At 35.1% G+C, this 18,676-nt stretch overlaps 1 protein-coding gene across 1 annotated transcript in view; it reads right to left on the reverse strand.

The window, feature by feature from the left end:
• Nucleotides 1-18,676, reverse strand: part of RYR3 (ryanodine receptor 3) — a 196,058-nt gene that overhangs the window by 44,754 nt on the left and 132,628 nt on the right. The window contains exons 59-70 of the mRNA XM_077180355.1: nt 17,633-17,748; nt 17,284-17,351; nt 16,568-16,689; nt 14,282-14,331; nt 13,536-13,596; nt 12,252-12,490; nt 11,247-11,328; nt 7,281-7,411; nt 4,328-4,648; nt 2,742-2,982; nt 2,337-2,424; nt 2,139-2,231 (exon numbers count right to left, since the gene is read on the reverse strand). Of these exons, the coding sequence (XP_077036470.1) occupies nt 2,139-2,231; nt 2,337-2,424; nt 2,742-2,982; nt 4,328-4,648; nt 7,281-7,411; nt 11,247-11,328; nt 12,252-12,490; nt 13,536-13,596; nt 14,282-14,331; nt 16,568-16,689; nt 17,284-17,351; nt 17,633-17,748 (1,612 nt within the window). The remainder of the gene's footprint in view (nt 1-2,138; nt 2,232-2,336; nt 2,425-2,741; nt 2,983-4,327; nt 4,649-7,280; nt 7,412-11,246; nt 11,329-12,251; nt 12,491-13,535; nt 13,597-14,281; nt 14,332-16,567; nt 16,690-17,283; nt 17,352-17,632; nt 17,749-18,676) is intronic.

Genomic DNA, 18,676 nt, shown 5'->3' on the forward strand with positions numbered 1-18,676 from the left:
AACCAATACAATCCTTCTAAAAGACACTTCATATATTTCTTCATGGTATTCAAGTCATCATGAAACAAGCATCTAAAATATTAGCTGTTCTGCAATCATGCCTGCCATTACAGTATCATATTAATAAAATATTCAGTCATTAACAATACAGTATTTTCTTTCTTTCTTTATTAGCAATAACCATGCACAGTGTCCTGGAACACCATAAGTTGACATTGATTTGCTTACAAAAAATTATATGCATACAAAATCCCCAGAATCTCTCTGTACTATATACCCACGGAATAAAAACATATTTACATATGCATCTACACCCCTGTTACAAATATATTCATACAATTATTCATACACAGTATATTTGCATACTTAAATATACACATTAGGCATTTGAAAATATAATCTCAAAGTCAGATTTGGGTAATAGAGATTCTTGATGTTAAATTCCTGTGATTTTATCGAAATCACTCCTGATTTACCTCAGTATATCCAAAGGAAATGTATTCTATGCAACTGAAATACTCTCAAAGAAGAGATCTAATATTCCTGCAGAAAATATTTATATGAAATCCTCTAAATATTGTAAATCTGCAAGTAGTACAGTAGGAGACCTACCTATTCCTTATTTTGTAAAGACCTGTCTTTTATTCCTGCCATGCCAGACTGACAAAAATATGGCACTAACACTTTACTTCATATTATCCTGTTATCAGTACTGAAGTGGGACACAGTTTAGATTAAATATACCGTTTCTAATCTGTGGTGCTAAAAAATGAAAGTACATCTATTTTTTCATCTCCTCAGGCCAGCTGTAATTATAAATGTCAAAATACACATAATAAATGGGTGTGCAATGATTGCCATATGATAAAAGTACAGACCTACACATTATAGTCTGTTATATTGTGCAACTGCTCCTCAAATAGCCTGGATGTGCCCACTATTTGTCTTGTTAATAAGGATGATACAAACATTCCAATTCTATCAAACAATTTTGATAAGCTGCATCTTAACAACAAGAAAGAGATTAAAAATTTCCTTGTCTCCGAATACAGAATTCTTTATAAAGTTGGACTTGTTTTTCAGTGCTGGTCATGAACTAATGATGAACAGATAATAATATTTTTGCTTGTAAAAATTCCAATATCAGGGTTTAGCTTAGTCAGGTTTCAAAACTTAAAAAATTCATAGGAAAAAAGAAAAAAAAATCTTAGGTTTTAAACACATTTTAAAACACATTTTAAAACACATTTTTAAATATAATTAAGAAATGTAATAGTACATTTTATTTGGTTCTCTATTGTTTGAAAGTGGACTTACAGTAGCTAGGTTTCAGGAAAACAAAATATAGTGAAATACAAAACTTTAAATGATACTTCTCTGCTACACCTTCAGAATAGGATTACTCCAAAATCATTATAAATAGGAATAAAAGAAAGGCTTTCTTCAGTATATTTACCAACACTAATTTGGAATTAGACTTCATCTGGCTTTAGCTGAGTAAGGCAATATCCTCAGCTAAGGTCAAAGCAGCCTTTGACAATTACCTTGACAATTTCTCTATTGTACAGGTAACAAGATGTACTTGGAAGCCATCATATCAGCATCTTGTCATATTGAAAATCAGCAAAAAATAAATTAATGTCTTAATTGATAAGAAACAAGAAAAATGGTGCACATATAGCAACACTATATATATAAAAAGGTATATGTAAAGAGATCTGTGCTCCATCAAAGCTGACAGAACAATACAGAGTATAAAAATATATTGTATATAGTACAAAAATGATGAGGCAATATTTCTTCACTTGCTTTTATAAAATAGTCCACCTTTTTCTTTCCTGAATGTTCAATAACCCATACTTTATAATACAGCCCATATTTTCTTATATGTGCAACTTTTCAAATCAAGACTTATTTTAATCTTGTGTCTTTGTGTATTAGCAGACATTTAGTAAGTAATTCTAAGGTACACAGACTATATTTTGCATATTAGTTGTCACATCTGTGATCAAGAAGCAAAACTATTTTTCTTCTAACAGCAGAGCAACTGCAATCTCAGTAGATTTTCAGAGCCTTCTTTCAACATAATAAACACACAGTGTAGATTTACCTGATCCACAATTTTTTTATTAACTTACTTTAGACATCTTGCTCTTGGTGTCTCCTGTTAAAAATGCCAAATTGTTGATTTCATTCTGAATCACAAAATTTTGTTCTTCTCTTTTAAAATTCTGAAGAAAAAAAATAAATCACCAGAAGTTTAACTTATCTGCATGTACAACATTTATATTTAAAAATAGAATGAAATTAAAGGAAAAGTGCATATTTTATCTTACATGTGATTTACACCACAGGATAAAAACTTCAGCCACCATTCGAAAGAGTTCATCAGAATCTGCATCTGGTTTCTTTAGCCAATTAGCTCTAATTACAAAAATAAGAGAAAGTTAAAAGAAGATACTTAAAAGAAGACAGTTTAGCATAATGATCCCTATTTAATAGATCATGTAACATTTTTCTAGTTAATATAGGAATTTGCATGTGAGCAAAAGGTGTGAATTAAAGGTACAGCTTTCTTTAAGAATTTTAAATTATTCAGGATTAAGATTTAAGAATCTTAAAACATGCAGGATTTGATTCTCACTCGAAGATTAAGTGAACTGTGTTCCTCCTGATTGTCTGATCATAGATTCCAGTATATTAAGTAATAAATATGAGTTTAATTATTAGGGTTTTTTTACCTGTTGTTGTCTACATAACGTATCAGCATTGGATAGAAGGCATAAAGGTCTCTACAAAGTACAGCAAACTCATCAAGAATGAGTAGCTCAGCTTCTTGGGTGTCATTTTTATTGTCTGCTTTCAGTTGCTCTTCTTCCATCACTATCTTCATAGCTTTTTTCTTCAATTTATCCAGTGTTGGAATAAAGTGAGATCTGAGAAGATCAGGTCTGGCTTTGCTGATGATGGGTTGAGCATAAACTATACGTGAAAATATAGATAATTCTATGATTAATGCATAACTGGTGTTTTTCATTGTATTAACATGAATGCTGAAATTCTAGAAACAGTAAAGTTTATGGGACTTCATAAATGTTACACCATAAAATTATTAATAAAACTATGAATGCAGCTTTATAAAAACTGTCTATTGCGCGATTAAAAGACTGTGGATTTGGATTATAAGTATTTCAGTCGAATATAAATTAAACTATCATCATTTTGGCAAGTCCCATGTCTCTAAATAAGAACCTAAACAAAATAAGGATTGAGACACAAAGTCCTCAGACAAATACTTGTTGTTTTGTTTGAGGTTTTTTCTGTCTGGGATGGCTTTTTTTGTATTCAATGTCAGAAAACCACCAGAAGATAGTGTTCTGGAAGAAGTCCTTTACTTCTCTGCCTTGGGCAAGTTAAAATGAAGAGAATGAATGAGTAATTCAAGGTCATAGATCAACTTTGTACAAGTACTTCTATGCAAACTATTCAAGTCAAAACGCAAACTACTCAGGCCAAAAAATCCTTGCAAAAACAGCATGACTATATTATTGTCTTATGTAGATGAACAATCAGTACAAAACTGCAGGAAACACTCTCTACAACTAAGCAGCAAACTTCTTACTAAATTTTGATGGAATCCTTATTATTATTTAAGACCTCCTAGCATTTAAAACACCAAAAACACAGTACTAATGGGTACTGGTTACTCAAATTTAGCAGGAAATTACTACCTTTACATAGATTTTCTTGAAGTGTGTTATTGCACATTATATTCTTACACTGTATAATATGAATGATAAAATTTGGATATGGTAAACTTCTTTAGCAGGATAAATACTATATCTTATGTGATATTTTGAAAAAACTTTCAGCTTATTTAATAGCTCACATATTTATTCAGGCGAACCAACTAATTTTGAACTTGGGTTACTCCTGAGATTATTTCACTATTTACAGTTTCTTTCCATGTTGTCCTGGTATTTCATGAACATCATTCACTCTACTCCGGAGTCCTGAAAATCAATGGAATTCACAACTCCAAATTAAGCACTAAGGCTCTTATACAGTGCATAGAGAAGGAGATTTTCAAAATTTCTTATGAAGAATAGAAATCTCTCTGCTTAAAGTGATGCTACAATGCATGCCTATAACTAATAATAAAACATAAACATATTTCTCTTATTGTTATTTATATTTTAGTTAGCTTTCTTTCATGATGGTTCTAGTTATAATTTTTTGTTATTACATCACTGGACAATAAGGTAAATCATAGAAAAGTAATTAAATATTATTAGTACAATTACTGTTCAAAAAATATTTACAGTACCTGCAATTCTTTTCATCCAAGACGCTTCATCTATTCCCAGATTGTTGTTAATGATCTTTAGAATGTTTCCAAGAACAATGCTCAGATGCTCAGATGTTATCATTGTACAGCAAGGCCCAGCACTTTGAGGAACACTCTCAGAACCTCTTTCCCACCAGTAGGATAAATAGTTGCATAGCATGGGTAAGATCACCTCAATTACATGAGGCATTTCAGTATACCTTGCTCCAGACTCTGCTAAATCATTTATTTCCTTTATTAGTCCATCCAGCTGAGGGATCTCTGGACACATTTCTTCTACTGTATCAGGCATACCTAAAACTGCAAATAAGGGTAGAAAACCAAAATGTTAATTAGCAAAATAAAAGAGAACATCTATGTTTAAAGCCTAAATACAAATGGCTCTGATTTTTTTCCTTCACCATCTTGGACAGGCAGAGCTATAGTAACACTTTGGGGTATGCATGGGTATCTCCTTTCATAAATTGTGTCTTAGGGATGATGTGCATATATACAATAATGTAAATAATAGCTGCCATATAACTATGGCTTTACCCTAAGGGGTCCTGCAATTATCTGGTGAGTTATGTAAATGTGCAGAAGAGAAAGCTTATTTTAATATTGGTTATACTCTGGACATTGTATTCATAATTATTCACAATTTTTATGCTGGTTTACCAAAGATTAAATCCACCCTGGAGAAAGAGAAAGAAACAATTCAAAAGTATGGGGTTAAAATGAAATGTACTTAGTTCACGAACTATCTCCCAACAAAAATGCTAGGAAAGATTCCAGTTATCATATGCTTGTATTAGAAAATAAAGGATGCTTATTCAGCAATTAACAACACATTGGAATCTAGTGACAGTCACTCAAGCAAAATTCTTTCACTATTTCTGGATATGGTAATGGTTATAGTACAGCTTGTGTAAAGCAGACCTGTGAGGAAGGGCTAGCAGAAGCTTTTCCATAACTGCTTTTAAATGGAAAAAACTTCATGAAGCATATGAAATCAATCTACCCCTATTTATTTATTGTTTGTTTGTTTAAAGGTACAGAGATTTTGGCAGGTAGTAACTCTTTCATGGATCAGTTAGAAAAATGCTGAAATATTTTAAGATATGAGTCCATCGAGAGTAAGTTGGGAGAGAAGCAAGCAAAGAAATTCAATGAAGAAAGATTCACGTTCCTTTCAATAGAAACAGAAAACGGGTAAGGCCCATTGTGGATTCTGTCTGTAGATGGGGAATGAGATGCTGGAAAGCAATGTAATGGAAAAGAACCTTGGACCTCTTTGGCAGCAAGTTTATTATGAGTCAGCAGTGCCCTGGCAGCCAGGAGGGCCAGCCTGTGTCCTGGGATGCATCAGGCACAGCATCACAGCCAGGCAAGGGAGGGGACTGTCCCCTCTGCTCCAGGCTCTGGAGGTGAGGCCTTACCTACTGTGCTCAGTTTTGGGCATCAGAATATTAAAAAAACATCAACTTTTAGAGAGTACCTAAAGGGAGGCCACAGGTGGAGAAGGGAAAGCCTTATGAGGAGCTTGGCCTAATTACTTGGGAAGTGGTCACAGCACCAGTCTGACAGAGTTCAAGAGGCATTTGGACAACACTCTCGGGGCCATGGTGTGATTCTTGGGGAGTCCTTGTGCAGGGCCAGGAGTTGGACTCAATGATCCTTGTGACTCCCTTCCAGCTCAGGTTATTCTATGATTCTGTGATCTGGTCCTGGTCAAGCAAGGATATTCCTAGAGCTCATGGTACAGGTTTGTGTCCAGACAGTTCTTGAGTGTCTCCTGTGATGGAGACTCCACAACATCTCTGAGCAATCTGCTCCAATGCACAGTCACCCAAACAGGGAAGTTCTTCCTCATGTTAGGTGAAACTTCCTGTGCATCAATTTCTGCCTGTTGCCTGTTTTCTTACTGCTAGGCACCACTGAGGAGAACCTGCCTCCATCCTCTTGATACCCTCCCTTTAGATATTTTGTATACATTGATGAAGTCCCCTCTCAGTCATCTCCTCATGAGACTGAACAGGCCCAGCTCTCTCAGCCTTTCCTTATAAGAGGGATGCTCCAATCCCCTCATCATCTCTATTGCCCTTCACTGGATCCACTCCATTCCATCTCTTTCTTGTCCTTAGGAGCCCAGAACTGGATACAGCACTCACCAGGGCTGGTCAGGCCTCACCAGGGCTGAGTAGAGGGGCAGGGTCACCTCCCTTGACCTGCTGGCCATGCTCTTCCCAATACAGGTCACAGTGGCCTTCTTAGCCACCAGGACAAACTGCTGGCTCAGGGAGTTTGTTGTCCACCAGTACCCCCATATCTTTCTCCACAAAGCTGCTTTCCAGCAGGTCAGCTCCCAGCCTGCACTGGTCCACGGGGTTATTCTTCCCCAGGTGCAGGACCCTGCCTTTGTTGAATTTCAGGCAGTTCTTCTCTGCCCATCTGTCCAACTTGTCAAAGTCCCTTTTTCATCAAGGTTTCATGGAATTAATCATATTCTGCTGGGAGTTCCCTGCACCAAACTGCTTTGGATCACTGGTTAGACAACAAAACCATAGAAATTATTTTCCTGTCCACTTAAATCAGATATTATACCTCGTGTATTTTGCTACATAAACACAACTGTATTTTACCAAAAGTTTTTGTAATGTAGATATGTACCTCTTCAATTAAGCTTAAAATATTACAGTATGCATCTTTAGAAAAGTATTCAAACATCATGTTCAGAAAAATACCAAAAAATACTAGGAGAAAGAGAACATTGTTGGCACAGTCTCAATAATGCAGAGCAAGGTTAAAATGGCAAGCAATGAAACACCAGTAGCAGGACCTCTCTGCTGAGGCATACATTCAGGGCTTTTTCATTATACAACTTCTATTATTTAGTTGGAGTGGAGTGAACAGGTTTAGAGGTTTGCTTTTTTTTGTGAGGCACAGTACTTACTTGCTCTTTCTCTTGCACTTTTTGTGTTGAAAACAGACAGTGGATTGTAGTGGTTGAGAGAAGGCTCAAGGAATGCTACTGGAATAGCAGCCGCAAGAGATGCTAAACACTCACCAAGCGCGGGACGCTGCCTGTATGTGAGAGACACTAAAAGTCATCTGAGAGGAAAAGTGTTTCGCCAGGCTTTCAGTGTCTGGCATACATGATAAAAAGAAGTATTAGTATTTATAGCTGATTTTTAAAATCTTTTTTAAACATTAGGAAGTATCTGACAACTTAGAAAAAATTGATTTATCAGATGAAAAGAACTACCAGAGATCACTGTGGTGCAAGAAAAACAGTTTTAAAAACCCCACCTCCACCAATGTTCTGGTTCTGATCAGGACAAGGTTAATTTTTGGCATGGACAGGACCCAGAGGCTATTCTATGCCACCTCATGTCATTCCAGGGACAGGGTTCCTTAGGGGTCAGATGTTGTCAGGGATCCTGTGTGATTGCAAGCAATTGCATGTGAATTTTTTGTTTCTTTCTTGTACACCATTGTTAGGACTGTTGCTCTTAGTGTTCATTGCCTTATTTTGTTGATGTTTCCAGTAAGTTGCTCTTATCTCAACCCAAGATATTTACTTTTAGTGCCTTCAATTCTTCCCTCCATCCACCACAGGGACAGGGGAGAAGGGACTGAGCAAGTGGCACATGGTTTGGAGTGTTTCTGTGGGAAATACTTAGGGAGTTCCATTTTGAAACCAACACCCTTATTTGGCACTCAACATAGGGCAGGAAAGGGTGAGATAACAACATATCTGACCAGAGTGGGTAGGAAGCAAAAGTGATCTAAGCATTTATTGTATCAGGTCCAGAGCCACTGGTCACATGGTTGTGGTACCTAACCCTGTATACATTCCCATATATGCAATATGTGCTCCTCACAGTGATATTTTTCAGAGCAGGGAGAGGGATGAGAATTGCTTTGTTGCTGCACTGTGTAATATCAGCTTATGACATGATAAGAAGGACAAGGAAGATCATTTGGAATGTGTATTCAGTGCTGCTCTTCTGTCCTTACCTTGGGCACTACCTCAGGGAGTCCATTAAAAATTGTACCCAGCCTGTGGGAAGAAGAGGGCAGATAGTTTTCCCCAGCTTTCCACCCCTTTAACCTCCTTCAGGTCTGTTACCTCTGCTTTTGAGGATTTTGGACTTCCCCTGGCTGTTAAGAAAAGGATGCTCTTATGCTTGGTCTCCTGGGTTCCCTCGCTTTGGTTCACACCACGGAGTTACAAAAGAGATTTTTAGGAGAGTATTTCAGGGGAGATCTGCCCCAAGGGTGGATAGTCACAAAGGGTATGGAAGGTGGAAGAAAAGGGGCCAACCTTTGAAGGATGATTCTGCTCCAATGGTTTTTAAGTTTACCCCAGAGCAACTACAGTGCTTGAAAAAGTAGCAGAATATTTGAAGGAAAACTGCTGTGGCAGTTTCAGGGAGGTGCAAAATTATGCAACATGCTGGGCTCTAGCTACTATTTTGGGCACTGCTTGGTACTAGACAGCACCCTCAGGGGGAGGAGAAGGAGGAAAGCAATGCATTGGAGCCACTCAAACTGCAGCTGAACCAGAGGAACAACCTGTGCCATTAGCAGTATCCCCTACACAGAAGAAAAAATACAGGACAGACAAAATCAGTTTTCTTAGTGAGGGAGGAAGAGGAAGTAGGGCCCTCACCAGGAGGAAGACTCAGGGTGAGAGATAATCCCCTGACCCCTATCCCTGGGTGAGCTGTGTGAATAGATTTCATCCAGCAGTCAGGAGAGCCCCTCGTGACCTGACTGCTCCAATGCTGGGATATCGTGACCCATGATATGAAATTGGGTTGTAGTGAAGGTGAGCATCTGGGATCTGGGATCCCTGACCTGGGATGTGGGCATTGCAAAAGGGATTGGGAAAAGGGCAGAAACTCTCAGCCTCTGGAGGCAACTCCTAGCATGTGTGAGGAAAAGGTATCTTTTCAAGGGTTGTCTATTAATGCACCAAGACAAGTGAAACACCATGAAGAAAGGTATCCAGTGAGTAGAGCTTATATATATATATATATATATATATATATCTCATAATATACCTCCATATTAGGGCTCAAAGTGATCAAGAATTACAGTATTTTGCATCCAGTTCTCAATGTTTATGAATCATAAATAGAGACTTTTAGAGAAGAAATGTTCATAGAAAAATCAGAAACAACTCCAAAATCCTAAAGAAGCTTAACAGTCTTTGTACAAAGGATAAAACATTTGACAAAGGAAGTTTGCCTTAACAGAGCAGCAGCAGCAAGTGAATTAGGAATTAGTCCTGAGCCCCTGCAGCCAGCAGAACTATTTCAGCCATAAAAAGAGATATTTATCTATGAAAAGTCCACTATGACTCATTCTGCAATGAAAGGTAAAACTTCTTAATGCCCCTGTGAAAATTCACTAGGAGAAAAATGTGCAATTTGATCCTGAAACTGAACATTGCTTAATTTGAATAACTATTCAAGTCAGCTCAATCACTCACTTCTAAGTTTTCTGAAACATTGAGCATTGTGTTTGAAATCCTACTTCCCACCTAGACACTGATGTCTGCCTAAAACTGTAATTTAGGAGTCTGAGAGCAGTGAAAAACAAACTAAATGAAATCCACAATTGAAACCTCTCACACAGCCTTAGGAGAATAATTAGTTTCCTTGGATATATCCAATCTGATCCCTTTTCCATTCTAAGAAGACAATTGCTGCAGGCAAAGGTGATGCTGCTAGCTTTAATAGGTTTAAGGAAATTGTCCAGTGCTTACAAATTTTGCCAATCGAGTGGAGGCTTGTGCTCTGAGCTTTTCTCATGGAAAGGCAGCTCAAACACAATCATGTTTCATTTCCTGTGAGGAGACCCTGACTGCTAGCTAGATAAGGGGTAAGGCACTTCCTATTTTTCCTATCAGATCTATTATGTAAAGGAGCATTTAGAATTTTGAAGCCCAGAAAGAGAAGAAAAAGAGTATAGCTTTGTGATTAGAGATGGATGCATAAATGCTTGAATGAGAACACACAGCTTGTGCACACATGTGCATGCATGCAGAGTGGGAGGAAAGATCTGTCCACCAGACACCTCTTGCATTTTGTATGAAAGAATTCTGAATAAACTCTGGAAGGAAGGAATTGGAGATGGGCATTCCTCACACTAGGCAAAGCCTCCTAACCAGACGACAGACTTGAATTTCTTCCAGTTTAGTCTCTCTCTCTCTATGGATCTTACCTTTTCAGAAGAAAGGCAGCAAAAATTGCCTAAGCTAAAACTTTCACAAGTATTAGGATGGGTTAATCTTATAGTGGTTCCTGTCTTGTGATACACAGACAAGCAATAAGGGTTCTATTTTCTGAGCTAACACAGATTTGATCTCCTTCTATAGGAAGAAGGGGCTTGAAACATAGCAGAGCAACTAGATGTTTAAAGGAATTGCAGACCTTGGTCATTTTTAAATACAAGTAACTAGTGGTTTTCTTTGTAGAGCTAATGGTTGTCAGAATACTCCACATAACTCAGGACTTTATGCTCAGGACAACTCTTTTGAGAACCCTTTATAGACTTAGGTGTGAAACAGATGCTTCCTGCTTAGTACTCAGCCTACTTATCACAGCAATATGTGGCAGAAAAACTTTGAGAACCTAATGGCAACTCAAAGAAAAATTTATCTTCTCCTATGGGAAAAATAGACTCTGTGCAGATACACTGCCATATGTAGAATAAGTTATTTACTTCTACTGAAGTTTTTTTCCCTGTGGAATTGAATGCTGAAGTTTAGCAACTATTTTCAAGGGAAAGTGTATTTGAAACATCTCTCACTCTTTCAAATTCACTTTTCATCCAAAATGCTTTATTACCTAAGCAACAGATTTCTAACAAAAAGAAAATTTTGCATGCTGAGTTTTACACTTAATACCTTTCAACATAGATGTTCTTTCCAGTCCCAAGGGAATAGAGGCTGCAAAGAATTCTGTAACATGAAACTTGTACATCACCCACTAGAAGAAAATGAAAATGCATTATCAGGATTTATTCAGCTAAGGATTACTTTTTAAATATCAAACATCTGTTTTAAGCAATATCTTAAAAAGTACCTAAAACTTTTAGCACATATATCACTGAACATTCTGAGTGTACATACTCCACATGGTACTTACCTTCAATGTCTCTAATTCCTGGTCTATCATCTACATTCATTCCAAAGCCTACCAGATCATTAGATATTCCAAGAGGACAGCAGACACTTATTAATAAAGATATTCCAGGTTATCACACTTGCAGAGTCCAATTTTAAGCTAAATTACATCATTCTGTGTGTGTGTGTCTAACCTTTAAGTACACAATCTAAAGGTTCGCCATGTTTTTAAAGAAATTATTTTCATGGTTATCCATCTTTTAATTATGGCCTAAATATATACAAAATTTTGGAAAATAATTACAGACATTAGAAAGTAATAAAACCATTTAGCATATTGCTAAGTCTCTAAGAGCCATTTCAGTATTTTTAAACTAACTGATGCTAAAACCAGGGAAAATTTAAATTCAATGACCTGCAGTGGTTATCCCATGTAAGAGAAAATCCACAGGGAACTTATAGTGAGTTGTCTTGTTTAATATAATGAAACAGTACTTTTGTATGGAAAACTAGTCTCATACACACATTTGTTAAGACAGCACTTAAAGGCATATTTTAATTTCCCTCTAAATGCTAGAAGAAATATTGTACATAATTAAGCTTATTGAGTATTGTTTTGGACATGTACTAGAAATAAGGTATTATGTTGCTAATTTCAGAATTAATTCTGGAAATATACATGCTACTGAAAACAGAATTTCATTCTCTGAATCCATGCAGTCATTACTAAAAAGGATTTCTAGCATTAAAACACAATAAAATTCAACAATAAAATAAAATACTTACAAAGTAAATCTATTCCAAAGTGATATTGTGAAATATGTTCAAAAATTGATGTTAAGATTGGTAACAATGCTACTGTAGTATAATTGATATTCTGGGAAACACCCTTCATTTGTGTTCGTGAATGAGTAAATTTTCCCAGTTTAAGATTTTCAGAAGTCTTTTCCAAGTCTTCAGCTGCATTTTCAAAAAAGGCACGCAATCCTGCCTTAACAAGCTCAGATCCTGATTTCATAACAGTTCTGAAAAAAAAAATAAGGGAAAAAATATCAGCTTTGTCTTGATATTTAGTAGTTGTATAGAAATACATGTACAGATTATTTACATTCTGTCAGTGGTTGAAGATACCCACATGTATCAGGGAACTTCACATTAGGATCAGAAGAGAGCACTTACATCTAAATAGCAGTATAAGCAACAATTTCCTTTGAGTATTTAATACAAAATAACAACAACAAAATTATTGATTGACTGATTCCACAGTCTTGCCTTTCCAGGTTTTTGTGGTCTGCTTTTGAATAAGATAATTCCTTCTCAGTAAATATCAAAAGTCATGAGAAAGCTTCTCTATAAAATATGCTAAAAGCCCCCAAACTCTTAATCCCTATAGTTTTATGGGAGCCACAGTAACTAGGTGTGTAAGTCAGGACACTTCAAAGGCCCTAAATCTCGAAAATGCAACTGCAATACCAGAATCACAGTCCCATTCATTGAATTTGTGCATGCTTCTCTGACACCTTACTGTAGATGCCAGTATTGTTCTCAAGAAGTTCACAATCAGTTCATTATCAGGCTGCTGTGTAACTTAACCAGGCCAGAAAACAGCTCAAATTCAAAAAAATTCTTGCTCTGTTTTAATCTACACAATCACTTCAATGATAAGCAGTAAAAGTTAGTAAATATAACTATGCCCATATATTAATATGCTCTGCATACTTCTAATGAAAAATTTTACACTATGCACTAAACTTTCTTAATATCTGCAGGTATCACTACATTCAGTTTCAATGGTCATGTCATTAATATCTCCCCATAAAGTCTTCAAATAAACTTGGAAAGTTTGACAAGTGTTTTCAGTGTTTGAATGACAGACATTGAGCAGAAAAATGTACGTGAAACACTTTAGACAAAATTTGCTACTGTGGAGGGCAATATGTGAATTGTTGATGCTCTTAAGATCTTTGATTACTAATAAAGATTAAAAAAATACAGAAGCAATCCAATTGCTTCTGAAAAGCTCTGTGAAACCTTAGTAGTTTGCAGCAGGTACAAAAGTTGCAAACTTACCGTGTGTCAAGAGACTGAGCTAAGATGTGCAGGCAGTTCACCATTGTAGCAGAATCGCTTCCTGGTTAGAAAGAGACACAATGAGAGCACAATAGCACAGGAAACATAGCATCATATAACAATCCAAAATGGCCTTACTGGAGATGCACAGTTTAAACAAGACATTACCTAAGTCTCCTACCTTAGGTCCCTGAGGAGGGAGTTAAGTCTGATGCTAGAAATAACTAATCATTTTTTTAAGTCAATTTCCATATAGGAACTAAACAGAATAACTAATGTCTACTTGGGGCACGTTTTTACCACTTAACCTCACAACATTCTGAACTCTGTATCTTGTAGCACTTATATTTCTTTTTAAAGTTTTTTACCAATATCTTTGTAGGAGTTATATTATTTTTCCTTACATCCCCTTTTATCTATTGAGAAATTAGTCTATTGGATTCAACAGTTGGATGACAGAAATCAAAGTAATTAGTGTAAGATTACTTTTGAAAAGCAAAAAGTAACTGCAAACCACTGATATTTTTTTTCATGGAGTCTGGAAATATGACAATGTGCTGTTTCTTCCTGCTTTGACACCTTATATATATTTTATTAAGAGCCATGTTCAATGACCTTACTGATTTCACTAGAAGCTTATGGAGCATTTAATAGAATTTTGGCTATAGTACTGAAAATCTTCAGGTAAGAGAAACAATGGTTATGCATTCTTTAAATTTTTATCAAGATCCTTCTTAACTACTTACCAAAAAGTGAGATCCTATGTCTAACAAGAGCAGCTAGTTTGCAGAACAGGCTAAAGTACAGAAGAACAGAGAGAGCAAAACAAGACAAAGATGAAAAACTTATTTAGAATAGCAGGTAAAGAATAGTAGGAATATGAAAAGGAAAACAGAACATAGTTCCTGGAAAGCGTGCTTTGAGTGATACGTGATGATTAACAGTCAATTGCATTAAGCAGACTAACATTTTGAAGCTCCTGAGATCTTTCATTTTCTATACTTCACCACTTCAGAGGTGTCTTGAAATCTAAAACTTTTTTGACAGTGGTTTTCAACAATTGTGTACTATATGGCTGAGTCATTCTTTATGGCTATTATTTATGAATAAGAATTTTTTTTGTAAGGACAAGAAAAAATGAGAAACATTTTAGTGTTTTACTTGGCATTCTGCAGGAAATAAATTTTAAAAATCCTCATAGTATTTAAAATAATTTGCAAGGAGGTCATTTGTAAATGAATAAATAAATCTGTATTTACCCTCTGATGATGATAATATGAATCTTAAATATATACACACTAGAAGAGCTTCTGGCAAGTATATCAGATACTTGCATATCTAACCTACCTGTCAAAATAGTGGGATAACTAAGAGAATATGGCACCAACACCCTAAAGATTAAAGGGGTTACTTCAACAAAGACAGCTGACAGACTTACATATCATTTGGGCCATACTTTACAAATGGAATCAGGGCATAAGAAAATGAAGCATATACCTTAGGACTTGGTTTGGTCTCATACAAACCACAGATTTTTATTGTTATCTTCACAATGGTAAGGAGATACTATACTTCCTATAGGATGAAAATGGCAGATAGTCACTTCTCTCAGTGAAGAATGCACAAAGAATTATAAGATATTTCTGCAGTTATACTAGCAGGTACTTGTGCTAGACATCTAACTTCTTCATGTGACTTTTTAAAGCCACTTTAATAGCCCTAGAACACCTAGGGCTATTAATCCTCCTATCTTCATGAAGACCTGACTGACTTTAGAAAAGTAACAGGAGTACTCAGGGAGGAGGCATGAAATTGAAATGCAATGAAGTGACACTTCCATGCCCCTGAGCCTGGGTTGTCTTTCCCAGCTCCCGGAGGACTATCTTGCAGGTTTGTAAATGTCTGAGCCGAGTAAAGCAGAATCTTGGGGACTTACCACTCTTACACACAACTGCTCTATAAGGACTGCCACACACAAAGATGGAAACAGAGGGTAATAATAATTTAGAGAAATGCAAAAATGTGTTGAGAGATAAACTGAAGAGTGGAATCTAGGAAGCTGAGTCCTAGGCCTGCTTATGTAATAACACATAACCTTTACTTTCAAATTTTATATCTACTTTGTACTGGAAAAAGCAGTTAATTCTGGTCAACAAAGTGAAGGAAAGTTAAAGAAATCTGAGAAACTGGCAGCTAAAGTAAGAAAGCATGACAGTAAAACAGTTGGAAATACTATGATACAAAATTTCCAAGAGAAAGTAACTGGTCGCATACCTCAAGGAGAAGGAAAAACTTGGCAAATTATTAAAGTCATCATTAAAACACAATTAAATATTATTTAATATTATTTTCAAATTTTAATCACAGGAAAGAGAAATTCCTATTTTCATATAGGCAGCACATTCTAAATTAAAAGGCATTATTCTAGAATTTTCTAGAATAACTGTGTGTCAAATGGCTGATTCCATCCAAATAGTGAAGAGATGCAAAAATTATGAAATTCCAGTAACACTTGTGCAGGGGCAGAAGTAATTTTGTGTAGAATCTGTATTTCCCCCTAAAAAGCTGTCTCATGGTATTTTTAACACTTTTTTAATAGCTGAAAATTTACATAAGTGTGAGACCATTTAAATGAACCAACAGTGGAAAGAGTTTTAACCAGAAACTGCCACCCACAATGAAACAAAACCCCGTAAGAAACTAAGTAATTCAACTGCTCACAGAATAGTTTTTTTAGTATTTTGATGTTATCATCTACAATTACATATTGTAAAATAAATATTTATTATATATACTGAACTCTTTAATTGTGTGTATATATACATATATATATATCTATATAAAATGAAGAATGCAAAGATGAGGAATTTTATTCACTCACTGCCATTCTCATATAGAATAAAATATTCACTTTCCAGGTAAGGAAAATAAGCTTTTGAACATTCTGTTTTTCTCTACAATCTAAGAAGAGACCTTTGGTTATCTGAATTAAACCATACTATGGATAATTTTTTTTTTTTTTTTTTACTTACCTTGCTACCATTTCCTTTTCCTTATTTGATGCATATCCACTGCTACTGAGGATTTTTGATGGAGAAGACAGGAAGTAGAGGCAGTGATTTGTAAAGTATTGATCAACCAATGGTAAAAGAACCTAAGAAATACAGACACAAAACATATTGTTTACAGAGCACAATGGTAAATGTAGCAGCAATGCTTTGATTGGTCAAAGTTCATAAAAAGAATTTTAGTTCTTTAACAACTGTATTTTTTTATTTCAAACACAAATTCATGTAAATTAAAAAGTGAAGTCTTAAAATTGTATTCAAAATTACATAAATAATAAACAGAGTTCCACAGAGATATCTGTTTTGGATCTAATACTGCATAGGAGTATTTCTTTCTGCAAATTAGATGATATGCACTTCAGTGATATCTTGTGGCAAAAAAATCAGATTAAATTTATATATTCAGTGAGAGTATTTAATATCATGTAATGAATAATCTTCCTTTTAAATGTTATGTTCCTTCTCATACAGAAAGAGATATATTGGAGTATTTTGAAATATTTGAACCCAGAAAATATCCTGAGATATTTTTGAAGAGATTTCAAAATATTTGATAACAGTTTGATTATTTATCATAAAAAATGGAAAATATATATTTCCATTATGTGAAAAGCAATCTAACATTATAAATTTACATATTCGTATAGTGGAACATATATGAACATGAAATAATCACTCACTTTAGCAAAGAATTTTATTTCTTGGTCATGTGGAGATTTTTCAGTTTTTCCACTGGTTACAATGGCTTCTGCAAGGATACAATCAAGGCAGACACAAATAAGAAGCTGTCTAATAATAAATAACACAATAGATCTTTCAGATAGACTTGAAAAATTAGTTTTACTCAAAAATAAAAGAGCAGAAACTGTTTAGCTAGTTACAAATGTTCAATAATTTAATCTGAAAATTAAAAGACATTATTTAAGTTTCCTAAATGCAATAAAAATAGTGATCACTAAAAATGCAAACCTATCAATCAAATATTTAAATTTCAACAATTCTATTTTAAAAATAAAACCTGCAACTTACCCAAATGTGCAATAAACTCTTGAGCAGAATCAACATATTTTAAAATTTTCTTCAGAAACTTAAAGGCAAACCTCTTTTCCATGGATGAAGCATCCAACTCCATGTCGTTCAGGCCCCTGTTTTTAAAAGCCATAAGAGAAGTAGCATTGATGATGACAGTAGTACAAATGGTGACAGTACTAGGAAGCATTTCATGCCTTATTTTTTTATTGGGGTAAATTTTCATGAGAAGGAGAAAATGACCATGGTAACACTTAATTATCAACTATCTAGGAAGAAATAGAGAAAAATGAACTGACTTTCATAAGAGGTATGATAGCTTATGATTAAAGTATCCAAAATACATGCATCTTAGGATAAGAACTTTAGAGTGCTACCTTATTGCACAAACAAGCCATCATGCATCTGAACCTAACAAAGTAATGCATTGGTCACTCAATTTTTACTGCTGGCACATTTACATTCCAAGTGCTTGGGAAGTCAGCAGCTGCATCTTTACAAAGTCAGCCTAAGTACTAACCTCCATTTCATTGATCACTGTTAAACTTCATTTTGTCCTTTAATTTTATGAAGGAACAAAGCCAAAATTACTTCAGCTACTAAATGAAAATTTAAATGTAAGTAACAAACTATTATATTATTAAAGTATTCAAAAAATTTCAACAGAATACAATAATTTCTAAAGAGGCATGTATTGTTTGTTCTTTAGGATAAATCCATATACATAAACCATGGCTGATCATACAAGATATTAAAGAGGAATAAAAATACGTGTGGTTCTCTGGGACTAGATTTAAAGTACTGGATTTGATTTTAAGTACAAATGAAACTTACATGACCAAAATTCTAACATTCTTTAGGATCACACACAAATTAAGGTTGGAAGGAGTAGGTTCAAGGATCAAAATCTCATCATGACCCTGGAGATGGTATAATATTTGGCCACCCTCACCATGAAAAAATAATGGTGAAATATTTTCTTATATCTAACTAGAATTTTCCTTGTAACAACTTATTACTTTTGAGGAGTTAGTGTTGGACCTC

Source organism: Agelaius phoeniceus, chromosome 6 (assembly GCF_051311805.1).
Source record: "Agelaius phoeniceus isolate bAgePho1 chromosome 6, bAgePho1.hap1, whole genome shotgun sequence".
NCBI classification, from domain to species: domain Eukaryota; kingdom Metazoa; phylum Chordata; class Aves; order Passeriformes; family Icteridae; genus Agelaius; species Agelaius phoeniceus.